At 37.3% G+C, this 14,062-nt stretch overlaps 3 protein-coding genes across 6 annotated transcripts in view; 2 read left to right on the top strand and 1 right to left on the bottom strand.

Moving 5' to 3' along the window:
* Window positions 4,659–8,860, top strand: LOC105160199 (uncharacterized sugar kinase slr0537). Its single transcript, XM_011077469.2, has 5 exons — window positions 4,659–5,343; window positions 5,474–5,736; window positions 5,995–6,112; window positions 7,436–7,644; window positions 8,208–8,860. Exons 1-5 carry the CDS (start codon window positions 4,927–4,929, stop codon window positions 8,659–8,661), a joined length of 1,461 nt encoding a protein of 486 aa, XP_011075771.1. The 5' UTR covers window positions 4,659–4,926; the 3' UTR covers window positions 8,662–8,860.
* Window positions 10,028–13,151, bottom strand: LOC105160198 (dnAJ-like protein slr0093). Of its 3 annotated transcripts, XM_011077468.2 has the most exons (7): window positions 12,936–13,143; window positions 12,387–12,464; window positions 12,169–12,244; window positions 11,593–11,666; window positions 11,377–11,447; window positions 10,340–10,383; window positions 10,028–10,271 (listed from the first exon to the last, which is right to left on the bottom strand). In XM_011077468.2, exons 1-6 carry the CDS (start codon window positions 12,963–12,965, stop codon window positions 10,341–10,343), a joined length of 372 nt encoding a protein of 123 aa, XP_011075770.1. In that variant the 5' UTR covers window positions 12,966–13,143; the 3' UTR covers window positions 10,028–10,271; window position 10,340. The 3 variants fall into 3 exon arrangements, with proteins under 3 accessions (XP_011075770.1, XP_011075768.1, XP_011075769.1); XM_011077466.2 differs by lacking the exon at window positions 11,377–11,447 and having other exon boundaries at window positions 12,936–13,151; XM_011077467.2 differs by having other exon boundaries at window positions 10,028–10,383; window positions 12,936–13,140.
* LOC105160197 (alcohol dehydrogenase class-3-like) overlaps window positions 13,560–14,062 on the top strand; it is a 2,128-nt gene continuing 1,625 nt past the window's right edge. The window contains exons 1-2 of one of the 2 annotated variants that reach the window (XM_011077465.2): window positions 13,560–13,691; window positions 13,782–13,926. In XM_011077465.2, the coding sequence (XP_011075767.1) occupies window positions 13,625–13,691; window positions 13,782–13,926 (212 nt within the window). In that variant the 5' untranslated portion in view covers window positions 13,560–13,624. The remainder of the gene's footprint in view (window positions 13,692–13,781; window positions 13,927–14,062) is intronic. The other variant, XM_020693171.1, reaches the window with a different exon arrangement.

The following is a 14,062-nucleotide window of genomic DNA, read 5'->3' as shown; positions in this document are numbered from 1 at the left end:
TCGGCGTGGTGTTGTGGGGGGGGGGGGGGGGGGGGGGGGGGGGGGGGATTGGGGAAGAAGAAGGGCCTTCTCTCGGTTTAATTATTTTTTTATTATAAAAAAATTACACTATGACAAATTTGTGTCTATTTGATACGTTCAAAAAATGCACGGATTCAATTGATATGAATTATACTTAAAACTTGGGTCGAAACGAATGTCAATTTTGAAGAGAGGACCTACAAAAAAGTCGTTAGCACTCTAACGTTTAAGTTAATATCGAATTTAGGAGAAAAATAATCGTGAGAAATAAAATGTAATAAGAAATCGTAATAGAGTAAGCAATTTGAATGTTAAAATATGAATAGAAAGTGATTTTTCAGATTCTAAAGGGTGCCCCTCTTAGTAGATAGAAGGGTAGCGTCCCTCTTGGAGGACTGAAGAAGGTGTCTTTGTAGGAGGACTGAAGAAGGCATTCCTATTGGAGGACTGAAGGCATCCCTATTGGAGAACTAAAGAATGTATCTTTCTTGGTAGATGGAATGTATCCCTGCTGGAGAACTGAAGAAGGCGTCCTTTTTGGAGGACAAAAGACGTCTCTTGGTGGACGGAAGGTGTCCCTCTTAAGGGATGTTGAAATGAAAAATTGAAATAAAAATAAGAAGTTTGTGAGAAAAATGTGGCAAAAACACGAGTTAAGAGTTAAGAGTTGCAGTGAAACAACAGAACAGTTTTCAACTTCGTTAAGGGGTGCTATAGGTATTTGTGTTGAGGAGTGTTGCCTGTATTTATAAAGAATGAGTCCCTATTTGCAGGAACTTTAGGGTGATCTACCTTTCCGAGAAATAAGGCGAAAATCCGGGGTAAAGCATGATTTTATCTCCTTCTTGACTTAAACAACACGTCTTTGGTTAGAGAATGACTCTTTTTACATGAGGACTCCTACTTCTTCAAGAAGTCCTTATAGGTCAAGGAGTCCAACTTTTTTAGGGCGTCTCCCTTCCCCAAGGGCTGGGCTTGGAAGGCACGCCCCGTACCAAGCCTCATTCTTGGACCGATCTTGGCGTATTGGGTTGGTATAGTGTATTGGGCTTCCCTTTTGGGCTGAGCCAGCAAATATTTTAGCAGGTTGTCCTCATCATGGATTGATGGGCTTGGCTTGGGCTTTAAATTTCTTCATGGGCAAAATAAGATAGGGATGCCTTCAACCTCTTTTCTTTGTCAATCTATTTTTTAGGGGGCACCCGCTAAAGCCGCCCGCTTGTTTGTTTTATAGGGACACCCACCAAGGACGCTTGTCAGATCCCCTTAGACCTCTTAAGATGTTACGGGCCTCTCATTTTTTTTTCTTTTTGGATCGTTTGGGCCTCTTTAGGCCAATCTATTTTTTTGCACATCAATAGCCCCTCCCCCCCACTCTAATAAGTGCAGATGTCGACACTTATTAGAGTAGAAATATTCAAAAATGGGGGTTGAAGAATGAACTTTTTTTCTCCTTTTTTCTTTCCGAACTCCTGCAAAGAATATAATTAGCACAAGCATACTTCAAATAAGAAGAACTTACTTTGTGGGACTTTTTAGGAGGGTGCCTCCATGGTGGAGGGCTTAATGGGTACCTTTAATGTCTACTTCGATGTAAGGTGTTATTTTTGTGCAAGAAAATATTAAATACAAAGACATATATATATATATATTATGAACAGATCTTGCACGGAGAAAAATTATTGTGCTTCCTCCCCGGAGGGCTTATTTGAGAGGGGAACCTTCTTGGAGTAGGACTTAGGAACCTCACCGGGAAGAATAAGGTGTCCGTTGAAAACAGGGCTAGATGCCTCCGCGGAGGAGGGCTTGGGTGCCTGCATACGACAGAGCTTGCAAGTTCCCTAAAGAAGGACCTAAGTGCCTGCCAGAAGGAAGGCTTGGGGATCCTCCACGGAGGAGGGCATTTGTGCCTCTGTCAAAGATAGGGCTTTTGTGCTTGTGTGGAAGACAAAGCTTTTTATGATAGGGATGCCTTCTTCATGAAATCCCTACAAGCAAACATATGTTAACACATTGAAGGGGGTAAAATAAATCTCTAAAATTATTAAAATAAAAAATACTCCTTGTGGGAAACAAGTATGTAATGATTTATTTGCTGAGGGGATGCCCCCTTGGTGCAGGATTTTATTAAGGGGGATGCCTGCTTCGGGATAAGCTTATTCTTAGAAAGATGCCCGCCTGCTTTTCTAGGGGGCATCCTGCATATTAAAAATTGAATTAGTGGAATATTAGAAAAATAACGATGATGGAGCCATTGAAGTTGGGCCTTAAACAGAGGTATTAATCAATCGTAGGAGGTCCTCTAGCGTGAGCCAACGGTCCTTTTGGGGGAGTCCTCCAAAGAGGTGTGGACTTCTTCCATTAATCTCACGTTTTAGATCTGTGTTTCCCACAGACGGCGCCAATGATGCGTTTAACATTCTGATGCCCTAGTTAGTATTGAATTTATGAGAAATAAAATGTATTGAGAAATCGTAATATAGTAAGCAATTTGAATGCTAAATCAAGAATAGAGAGTGGTTTTTTAAATTCTAAAGGGTGTCCCTCTTGGTGGACGGAATGTGCCCCTCTTGATGGATAGAAGGTGGCGTCCTTTTTGGAGGATTGAAAAAGGCATCCCTCTTGAAGAACTGAAGGCGTCCTTGTTGGAGAATGGAAGAAGGTGTCCTTCTTGGAGGACTGAAGGCTACCCTCTTGGTGGATGGAAGGTGTCCCTCTTGAGGGATGTTGAAATGAGAAATTGAAATAAAAATAAGAATTTCGTGAGTAAAATATGGCAAAAGTACAGATGAAGAGTTGCAGTTTAACAACAAGACAGTTTCCAGCTTCTTAAAGGGGGGTTGCAGATATCTTTGTTGAGGGGTGCTTCCTGTATTTATAGAGAATAAGTTCCTCTTCAGAGGAACTTTGGCGTGACTTGCCTTTTCGAGGAAAAAAGCGAAAATTCAGGAATAAGGAACAATTTTATCTCATCCTTAACTTGAGTATCACGTTTTTGGTTGGAGGAGGACTCCTACTTTTTCAAGAAGTCCTTCTAGGTCAAGGAGTCCATCTTCTAGAGGACGTCTCCTTTCCCCCAAAGCTGGGCTTGGAAGACAGGGCTCGTACTAGGCCTCCTTCTTAGGTCGATCTTGGCGTATTGGGTTTGAGCTGAGCTTGATACTTTTTCAATAAGTTGTTCTCATTATGGATCGGTGGACCTGGCTTGGGCTTTAAATCTCTTCATGAGCCAAATCGCCTGTCTGTATTCTGGGGGCACCCGCCAAGTACACTTGCCAAATCCTCTTAGGCCTCTTAAGATGTTACTAGCCTCTCGTTTTTTTTTCTTTTTTTTTTTTGAACGTTTTGAATCTCTTTGATCCAACCTATCACATCAATATTTATTATTGACATAAAAATATATTAATTGTTGATAATTTAAAATTTTAATTATTTTTAAATATATAAAAATAATTAAAATATAGATTTATTTGGGAGATACTAAAAATTAATCAAAAGTAATTGATTTTCTCAATTTGATTCAGATTTCTTTAATATTAATTTATTAATTGTTACAAGTTGTATTATATTTTAACTTATGAATGAATATAGTTCAAGACTTTAAGGATTATATGGGATTTAAGCTTAAAGTGCAAGTTCAAGATTATGGGTTCGAGTCTCATCGAATGTGTAGGTATTTGTCTCACTTTATGCAAGTTCCTGTAATTTAATTGTTATTGGTACATTGATGTATTTGTTGAATTTAATTATTATTTTGTACATCAAAATAAGTTATCATAAATTTATTTACTGCTAATTATATTAAAATTAAAAATAATTAAATTTATAATAATAACAATATATATAATACTTATTAAGAAAAACAAATAAAACAAAATTAATGCTAACATGGCTGCCAAAGCGGGCGTGTTAGCCTTGACAAGCCCAGAACCAAAGAAAAAATAAAAAATTTAAACTCGAGTTGTGGATGTAGGCTTTTTTCTTTAAAAATAAAATTTGTGCTCGACACAAATTTATTATAATATTTAAAAAATATTATTTGTATAATAAAAAAAAATTAAACTGCCTTCTCTCTCTTTCTCTCGCAATAATCGTTCTTTTCTGAAAGATTACAATTTTAGTCCTCCTACCTGCCCACTTATTGTGTTTTGGTTCTCGAAAATTTTTAGACATGATAATATTAATTCTTAAATTTATATATTTTTAACAATTTCATTAGATTTGGCGTTAAAATTAACAACAAATATCACAAAATGTGCACATGAATTCCTTTTATTAAAAAAGGAATAGATTTCACAACTTGTGCTCCATTATCTCATTTTCTCCAACTCCCTCATTCTTACTCATATAGTTTTCACTTGATTTTTCTAAATTCATCCATAATTTTATATTATTCACTAACTCAAGCCAATATTTTTTATTTTCTAGTAATAATGATAATTTTATGGGTGAATTAGCATAAAGTGGGTGAAATGAGTGATTTTAGCAGTACTTAAGAGATGAAGATAATAAAGGGGTTATGGCAATGATTAAGATTGAAAGAATGGTGAATTAAGTAGTAGTAGTGAGATTGGAAGCGTATGAATATGATTAGCGTATAGTGAGGTGAGGAGTTTTTCACAAAACCGGGGGGCAAAAGAGGAAAAGTAGGCGGCGGGGGGTTGAAGATTGAAGAATCAAGAATCAAGAATGAAGATAAAGGCAGCAAGCTAGAGGCAGAGAGGGGGAGAGAGAGAGAGAGAGAAGAAGAGTGTATGGCAATTGGGCGGCGGGAAGGCTGAATTCAGCTGAAGAATCTGACTCCACCCTCCCAAATCCAATCCAAACCAAACGCACTCAGTCATCATCTTCCTCCTCCCCCAACAATCTTCACCACTTGTTTGATATACCAACCAAATCGCATTCATGTCTTTCTCTCTTCTCTCCCTTTCTTCCTCTTCTCTCTCCTCCCCTCTTACTAGAAAATTTCCCCCTTTTTCCGAACTTTCTTCTCCATCCTCCACTCTTTTCCCTTTCTCATCTCCCTCCTCAACTACTTCCCTCTTTATTTCCTCCATTTTTAACCGTACAACCATTCATCCTCCCACATCTCTTTTTCCTATCTCCTCCTCCTCCTCCAACTTCTCTTCTTCTATGTCTAGTGGCACAGACGCCACCCCTTCTCCTGATTTCTCCCATGACACCACCCCTTCTACCTCTGCCACTGATGACGACTTAGCAGTATCTGATTCCGACGACGATGATGCCCCACAAGACCACCCCTCCGATTCTTCCTCCTCCTTGCCCGATAGATGGCATGTCTTGGGCCTTGGCCAGGCTATGGTAATTTCATTCCTTTTTTCTAAGATTTCATATCAGGAATGTTAGTAGAGAATATATATTTGCAATGTAAAGTTGCAGTTTTCTGGCTTCCCATTTACTCATTTCTTTATATCATTTTCACCAATGTTAGGTGGACTTTTCTGGTATGGTTGATGATGAATTTCTCGAGAGACTTGGATTAGACAAGGGTACAAGGAAAGTAGTGAATCATGAAGAAAGGGGTAGAGTTCTACGCGCCATGGATGGATGCAGCTATAAAGCTGCTGCTGGTGGTTCTCTTTCTAACACCTTGGTGGCCTTGGCTAGGCTTGGTGGTCAACCCATTGGGGGCCCTTCGTTGAATGTTGCCATGGCTGGCAGTGTCGGAAGTGATCCATTAGGTGGATTCTACCGGTACACTTCATCTAGCATCTTTTCATATCCTTTCAACTTGTGCTATTTCTTATTTATCAAAAAAATAAAAATAAAATTCCGTGATTTCTTTCTTGGATGAACTCACCGCTATCATACTTGTGCAAGTGCTCTGTTGGAATCGGATTGGTTTAGGATATTCTTAAGTTACCACTTGGTATACTTTATGCCTTTTTTATTTTGTCTTTTGATCACGTCTAATGGGTTCTATGAATTTATTTTATTGAATCATTTACATAGATCAAAACTCCAGCGAGCAAACGTGAATTTCCTTTCAGCACCAGTGGATGATGGAACAACAGGAACAGTTATTGTTCTCACAACACCGGATGCTCAACGAACAATGCTGGCATACCAGGTCAGTAGCATTTTTGTTAATGAAAAAAATTAGGGGTTCCATTTACTGAACAGCCATGACTGTCTTTGAAAGATTGTATGAACGAACACCCAATTACAGGGCTCTTCAGTGTGTAAACTTTGCAGTTAAAAAAATTAGGGGTTCCATTTTCTGAACAGCCACGACTGTCTTTGAAAGATTGTATGAACGAACACCAAATTACAGGGCTCTTCAGTGTGTAAACTTTGCAGTTATGTGGTAGAAATTTCCTCTGAGTACTTTCATACAGATAAAGTTTGTAAGATTGGAAATATTTTGTTCTTCCAAATGGCCGTGTTATTTTGTAGATTAGATTTGGTGGTCCTACTCAGGATCATCAGAATATATATTTTTTCGATTTAACAATTTGATTAGTATTTTCTCTTTCCAAGCATATAAATGTTCATGAAGAAAGTGGAAGTACAGTATATACCATGAGAATTCATCAAGTCGAAGAAGTATAGTATGTAACAGAGAGCAATGTTTTCAAGATATATGTAAAAGACAAGGAAAGCAAGGAATTATTGTAGTTAACACTGAGTAGTACTGATGTTCCCAACAGTGTCTCATTTAATAAGTACCAGCCAGAAAAGAATTAACTGAGAAAAATTTACGATAAAAGATTTTTGGTTTGGTCAGCAATGTAGACTGTCAGGCAAGTTGGGCAAATCAACAGGATCAAACAATAGCAAGGTTGGTGCTTAATTATACCAGAACTCTATTTTTTCCTTTTCTTTAAAAAAGAACACAAGATATCTCGAGTTTGGCGCTAGAAATTATTTTATCATTTCAAATTCATATAACGTAAAGCTGCTAAAACAACTTCTTATAAACCAAGTTAGATATTAGGTGTTACGCGTGCACTGTAAGGCGCACTTAACATGCGTTGGGCCCCATCTGAAACTAATAATGTTTTGGCTGATCCAACAAGTAGAATAGTTAGAAAATAAGATGAATATTGACTGCATGGATCTGTGGGCTGTATCTGATGCAGCGGAATGAGCTTAATCTCATAATTTGTGAAGTTGGGCTGTATGTTATCCCAAAAATGGCTGAATTATCCTTTTCATCATTAAAGGATTTTGTAAAAGCTTGTAGACTGGTTAACGTGTTGTTGTTTAGTTACAATTGTCATTAGGTCAGCGTCATAATTGGTGTAACCATAGTTTCGGAATCCATTACAACTTTTATCATCCTAACAATTGAATTGACAATCCTCATCCTGATTTTATTCCGATTCTGACGTTTTATGAAAGTTAGATAGTTCCACAAATTGCTCAAAATTGCTTCTTTTGATAAAACCAGGGCATGTCTTCAAGGGTAAACTATGATCCGTGCTTGGCCAGCTTGATATCCAAAACAAGTATATTAATTGTTGAAGGATACTTATTTGAATTTCCTGACACAATCAAAACAATTGCCATGGCTTGTGAGGAGGCCCGCAGATGTGGTGCTCTGGTTGCCATCACGGCATCAGATATCACCTGCATTGAGAGACATTATGATGATTTCTGGTAAATATCTTCTAATATATCCAATTCTTTATATTTCGTCACTTGTCAACATGCGTCGTAAAAAAGATGTTCACTTCAATTAACTGAATTGGCAACATGGATAAATAGCATAATTCTTTTGCATAGATGCATTGCATCAATTATATTTTCATGAATTGTGAAACATTAGTGTCAAAATGTGATTGTTATTGGAGTCTGTTTCACATTGAAATGGCTTTGCAAACTGAAATAAGTACTCGAATTTAAAGATTCGGGCTGACTTTTGCGGTTTTGTGTCAGACTTGTCTTTATTCAACTTCATCCGTATTTTGCTTTATATGCCTTGTCTTATTGGTCCTTTTAATGTACCGTGCAAGAGACTAATGCATCTTGGTTGAATTTTTGAGATTCCGCTTTAGCTGTTTGTTTTGGAAAAGATTAAACAAGAAAAAGTGATGGAAGATATTGATGTCTGTTTTTGGATATTGACACTAGGATATTATTTGGAATTGTCTCTTCAGAAATTTAAAAGGGATTATCTGCCTTGGTTCATCGCTCATTTCAAATTTTATTTTCTCTATCAGGGATATCATGGCAAATTATGCAGACATCATTTTTGCAAACAGTGATGAAGCCAGAACCTTTTGTCATTTTTCCTCGAAAGAAAGCCCTATTTCAGCGACAAGGTACCTGAGCCATTTTGTTCCGTTTGTTTCAGTCACAGACGGGCCTAAAGGCTCTTATATTGGTGTGAAAGGTGAAGCTGTTTACATCCCTCCATCACCTTGTGTGCCAGTAGATACTTGTGGAGCTGGAGATGCGTATGCATCTGGTATATTGTATGGTTTATTGCGTGGTGTATCTGACTTGAGAGATATGGGTGCATTAGCCTCTAAGGTTGCATCCGTAGTTGTTGCACAACAAGGAACTCGGTTGAGAGTACAAGATGCTGTAAAGTTAGCTAAGTCATTTGCATTCCATCAAAAAAGCTCCGCTGTATGGTCTGATGTAGGTTCTGATCAAATTTCCAGCCTTTAACTGTTTAACTGATGAAAAGTGGAATGATAAGAAAGGGAAGAACCACTTGAGCGTGCCAACCATCCATTTGAATATTTCAATTTATTGGAAGATCTCTTTATTGTTTACTGAACTGTGTATATTGAAAAGTATTTGTAATTAGCTTGTACATTTCAGGCGTTGTCCTCTCTTTTATTGATTTTAGGTTCACCACTCTCATCTATTTTCCTCTGACTATGTTGTATCATCACACACTTTAATATTTCTAGCATCCGTGTCCATGTTATACTATACAGAACATGGACAACACACTGCTTTTGTTAATTTGCAATTCCAGCAATCTCTTCCTTCCTTTGACAAAGCTCAGTATGCGTGTGTGCTGGAGTGAAAATGAGAAAGCCACAGGTTGAACTAAGAGTTTTAGTATTCGATGATAAAGCGTCCTTTTGGAGCTCTGTGAAGAACTCCTTTCCTCCTTGGCTGTGCTTCTGTAACTGGTCATTGTGAACGTGGTGAACCTTCAAATTTCAATCTAGCTGCTTATTTTTGCATCGACATTGGAGTCTACTCTTCACCACCAACAACCTCCCTTCCTACAACTAACTCAACAAGGATATATTTTGATGAATGTATGTATGAATGCAATGAATGTATGTATGAATGCATAAAACCATATGAAGTCGTGTTTCATTCACCCCATTGGATCTTGGGAAGGCCGAGTTTAAAATTATTTGCATAGACTGAGAGTGTAGTATGTGGTTGGGAGGAATGGAATTGGAACGTGGTGAAGCTTCAAATTTCAATCTAGCTGCTTGTTTTTGCATTGACAACGGAGTCAACTCTTCACCACCAACAACCTCCCTTTCTACGACTCGCTCAACAAGGATATATTTTGATGAATGTATGTATGAAACCATACGAAGTCGTGTTTCATTCACGCCATTGGATCTTGGGAAGGCCGAGTTTAGAATTATTTGCATAGACTGTGTGTAGTATGTGGTTGGGAGGAATGGAATTGGAGAGCGGGTATTGTGCTTCTCTGCTTCTCCTCAGCACTCAGCTTCAACAAAAAAAACCCCTCCCAACTTATGTATCCATTTTCTGCTGTGGTGGAAGCAAACACTGGTTTATTTATTTTGTTTTCCTTCGTATTTTTGTTTATAGATCTAATATCATCATCGTCATCATCTTCAGAAAGATAAAAAGGGTTTGGTGTGCATTTCTTTCCCCTTTGAGGTTATTTTTAGTTAAATTTCATTGCTTTTCGACTACTTTCCATTGTGATGGCTGTTATTTAGAGTTGGGCGTCATTTATAATCCTATTAACGCCACTAATTGCAAAGTAATTCCCATTAAATCTTTCTATCACAGCTACGAGACCTGAACATTTAGCCAATAATACTGAACAATTCCATTTCAGTTTCACTAAACTACTAACAATATAAAATGGAAAGTTTGTAGAATGACATTGTTAATCCCAAAATGACCTCTCTAAATATAATTATACTTCAATTAGTATATACAAGACTTCATAACCTTACTGTATCAGCCCAACATAATCTACAAGAGACGTTTTCCATCGACTCTTGTGTGCTATGCATACAACAATATGATACAAAGAGTTGGCCAATCTGCAAATGTTGAACGAGCAAATTATTGAGGTCGAGAGGAGAACAAATACACTGAGATGACTTCAAACCTTATTTTTCTTTTAAATTGTTCATTTCCATCAGTGGCTGTGACCTGCATAAACAATGACAATCAGAGGCAGCCAATAAACACAACAAAAAGGTCGTAATTTTGTTGTCTAGGACATTATAAATTCATTTGAAGAAAAAACACAAGGCTGCATGGAGCAACATTGATAATATAAGCCTGTAAAGCATAAACTTGATCAGAAAGTTCACAATCACTAATGATCCAAAAATAAGTCCACTAAACCCTTAACATGACCTGCTTGCTTTTACTATGCTACTGGGTCCGTATTTTAATAATCATTGGCATTTTCGCTCTTTTTCTTATTACTGTTACTGTTATTACTACTTACCAACTTAATTTTGCTTGACTCACAGGGGATAAGGGCCTATGTACTAGGTACAGGGTGAATTAAAAAAGTGTGTCGCGAAGACAGTGGCCATCAACATTTATGACAACCAACATTAAAATGTTTAAGTAAAGCAATGGTTCTGAGATGCAGAGACTAGTATATTGATGAGACCTAAAGTTTTAAGGATTCAGCGGAGTGTCCTAAAATCCAGTAAGAGAAGTACCCATGTCTCAACTGATCACACAAAGGACATCGAGTTTAATAGATTTCTTTCTAATTGTACCAACTCATAGAACTTCTGTTGGCTTACAACTACTTGACTAGTTCTAGCACGATCAGCTGAATATTGCCTCGTACATCAGATGCTCTACATAAGCCTAGCTGCAATATGGGTGAATGAGCTTCTGCCTGTCCCAATGTTATCTCATTACATTCACTTATTTTAAAGCATGTTGAAGTCCCTAATATACATGGTAAAGACCATAAGTTTGGTGATAGAAGGTTTGGTTTCCTCTGAAGTCTACACAAATTTGCTTTGTAATATACAGCAAAGTGAACAAGAATATCTCGCGTGATGTGCATGCTTTAGAGCCCTATACAACTTCATGGTCATAGTGTAATGATGTAACTAATCTACATGAATGGTCAATCAAACAAGTCCAGCATCATAACTAGATGCCTAGACATACCAAATTGATGTGTGACTTATACCAAGCCCATTACAGGTAAGTATCATTCCTTTGAATCTCGATAAATATTCCTGTATTAGCAGAGGTAAAATCCAAATCATCAGCAAGCGAAGCGACAAAGATCCATGATCCCCGCAAGGTTAATATAAAAATGACGCTTCAGAGAGAAGAAACAATATATAGGATGAACAGGATACATGACACAAAATTACTTACCCGCAGAGTATATTTGTCAATCTCATAATTTCCATTTAGATCATACTCCAGTCTTTTATCTGGATCACTCAACACTACAAGGAATTATTTTGAACAAAATGTTAACATCGCATGTTCCGAAGAGATTAAGACAGTCAAACATATCTAAATGTAGAAGAGTCCTATGGCAACAAGTAACAGATGCCTGCAGAAGCAGGACTAGTTATCCTTGCAAACCCTATCATGTTAAAAGCCATAGGATTGTGGTGAACAAGAACGAATTCTTTGGAAGCTCTTTTTCAGGTTGCAGCCTGCTAAAACATGCACTTTCAGATCCCAATGCTCCAAGTAGCACTCAGATGTCATACTACAAAAACCACCCCCCACCCCACCCACCCAAAAAAAAACAGTTGGGTCTCTTCTCATGCTTCTTGAGACATGGAATTGAACAAAGACAGACATGTCAAAGCAACTTAATTTATCCCCAGTTAATTAGTAAAAACAAGGTAAAATCCACTTCCAGCTTATACAAGTACAACTACCAGGATTTCGGATGAATAGGAAATCAAGAACCAGTATGTGCAGATAAACAATCACCAGTATAAGCTTCATTAATCTCTTGAAATTTTGCAGTAACAGCACTATCACCCTTATGTTTGTCAGGATGCCACTTCTGCACATCAACAGAAGAAAAATGAAGTAAACCCCTGATCAGCATCCATCATCCATTATGAAAGCTGATGAAGATGGGGGATCGAATTCATTAATTGGATCTAAACATCAGAGTAGCTTCCCGGAGAAGAAAATCTACCAACCAATGCAAGCTTGCGATAATTCAAGCGTATCTTCTCATCAGTTGCATCATAATCCACTTCTAAGACCTTGTAGTAATCCTAAAACAATAAAAAAGGCCTCTCATTAGCTATGTATTAAGTTAGAGAATAGATTTAAACAGGCCCGGCTCTTTGTTTTCCTCATAACATAAATAGGGAAGAGGAAAGGAACACACTAATAAAACCTAGAAGCTTATCGTTTGTGAGATACACCAGAAAGATGAAGAAAGACTTGGGGTGAGAAGAGATGGAGGTAGATCCCCTTGCTAAAGACAAAGAGAATGCGAGACAAGATTTTGTTTCTTCCTGAACATATTGTGCTGCAAGCAACAAAGGGTAAAAGGGAACGCCCCTTTTGCAGCTTAATTGCAAAAGCTGCTGAAAATTTAATCTTTAGTCGCATTAGGGCGTTGAAATAAAGATGAGGATGGTGGAGATTAGTATATGTAAAACGAGAATCAACAGATAAAGATGAAAAATGAAAGCAAAAGAGGGAACAAGTTTGGAATTGAAAAGCAAGCAAGAAAGTACCTTATAAATGGGTTTATGGTTGGCGTCCATAAGCTGTGAATTATGGAACTCAGAGAAAGAGAAAGATTCATTTCATGGAAGAATGTTTGAGATATTCAGTCACTCGTTTGATTTGTTTTGGGGAAAGGAAAGGAAGGAAGGGGTGGAGCTGTATTCGCCACAATTGGGGATTTTGATTTTTGCTGTAATTTTGTGATGATGATGGGTCATTTTATCATTTTTAATTAGATTTTCCTCTTTTTGCCCTTCTTCTCTTTCTTCTAACAATTTATTAATATTCTCTTCCTTGATTACTTGTTGTTTTTCTGTAATCACTACTTCCAAGAAGCCAAATATGAATTCAAGGTAGCTCATGTAATTCAATATATTAAAACAATATTTTGTAAAATAAATGGTGTTTTTATTTAAATATAAAAAAAATAGGATAGCAAAAACGATCAATTAATTATATTATAAATACATTACACATACTTTATAATTAATTGATTTAGATGGCGCACGCGAACAACGAGTCAGTCAATTGGAATTGGTTGCTTGTCGTCTTCTGTGCCAGATATGTATTTTAACTTGATAATGTCGATGAATCAAATATTTATTGCCCAACTCCTACTATATATATATTATTTTCTTGTTTCTCCTACCACACATCTTATCTACTACTTCACAATATTCTATCACTAATTGCAATCATGTCGTCCTCCACCTCCAACACCTCCTCTAAAACTGCTGCTGCTGCTCCTATCATCACTTGCAAAGGTCTCTCTCTCTCATCTATCATCTCTCTCTCTCTCTCTCTCTATATATATATATATATATTCATATTATAGCTAGCTATGCATTATGCAGCGGCCGTTATCTGGAAGGAAAATGAGAGTCCAAAGGTGGAAGAGATACAAGTTGAGGGTCCCAAATCAGGAGAAGTGAGAGTAAGGATGCTGTTTGCTAGCATTTGCCATACGGATGTCCTCGGCTGCAAAGGTTTCCCTACCGTAAGTACTACATGTTCATTCATGTATCTATCTCCATATATATAATTAATAATAATCTTGTTTCATCATCATCATAGATACATCGTCATGTATTGATAACTACTACCTACTCTTCATATATGTCTCTCCATCTCCAAA

The sequence above is a fragment of the Sesamum indicum genome, linkage group LG4 (assembly GCF_000512975.1).
Source record: "Sesamum indicum cultivar Zhongzhi No. 13 linkage group LG4, S_indicum_v1.0, whole genome shotgun sequence".
Lineage (NCBI taxonomy): Eukaryota > Viridiplantae > Streptophyta > Magnoliopsida > Lamiales > Pedaliaceae > Sesamum > Sesamum indicum.
The sequence above is the reverse complement of the archived record's forward strand: the minus strand, read 5'-3'. Positions and strand labels throughout refer to the sequence as shown.

What these genes read in the sequence shown, in the direction of transcription:
- LOC105160198 (XM_011077466.2), bottom strand. Translation starts at nt 12,965, where the DNA reads ATGGACGCCAACCATAAACCCATTTATAAG. An exon ending in ACCATAAACCCATTTATAAG is followed by an intron (nt 12,465 to 12,935) that starts GTACTTTCTTGC and finishes TTATTGTTTTAG; the next exon opens with GATTACTACAAGGTCTTAGA. An exon ending in ATTATCGCAAGCTTGCATTG is followed by an intron (nt 12,245 to 12,386) that starts GTTGGTAGATTT and finishes GTTGATGTGCAG; the next exon opens with AAGTGGCATCCTGACAAACA.
- LOC105160199 (XM_011077469.2), top strand. Translation starts at nt 4,927, where the DNA reads ATGTCTTTCTCTCTTCTCTCCCTTTCTTCCTCTTCTCTCTCCTCCCCT. An exon ending in CCATTAGGTGGATTCTACCG is followed by an intron (nt 5,737 to 5,994) that starts GTACACTTCATC and finishes TCATTTACATAG; the next exon opens with ATCAAAACTCCAGCGAGCAA. An exon ending in GAACAATGCTGGCATACCAG is followed by an intron (nt 6,113 to 7,435) that starts GTCAGTAGCATT and finishes TGATAAAACCAG; the next exon opens with GGCATGTCTTCAAGGGTAAA.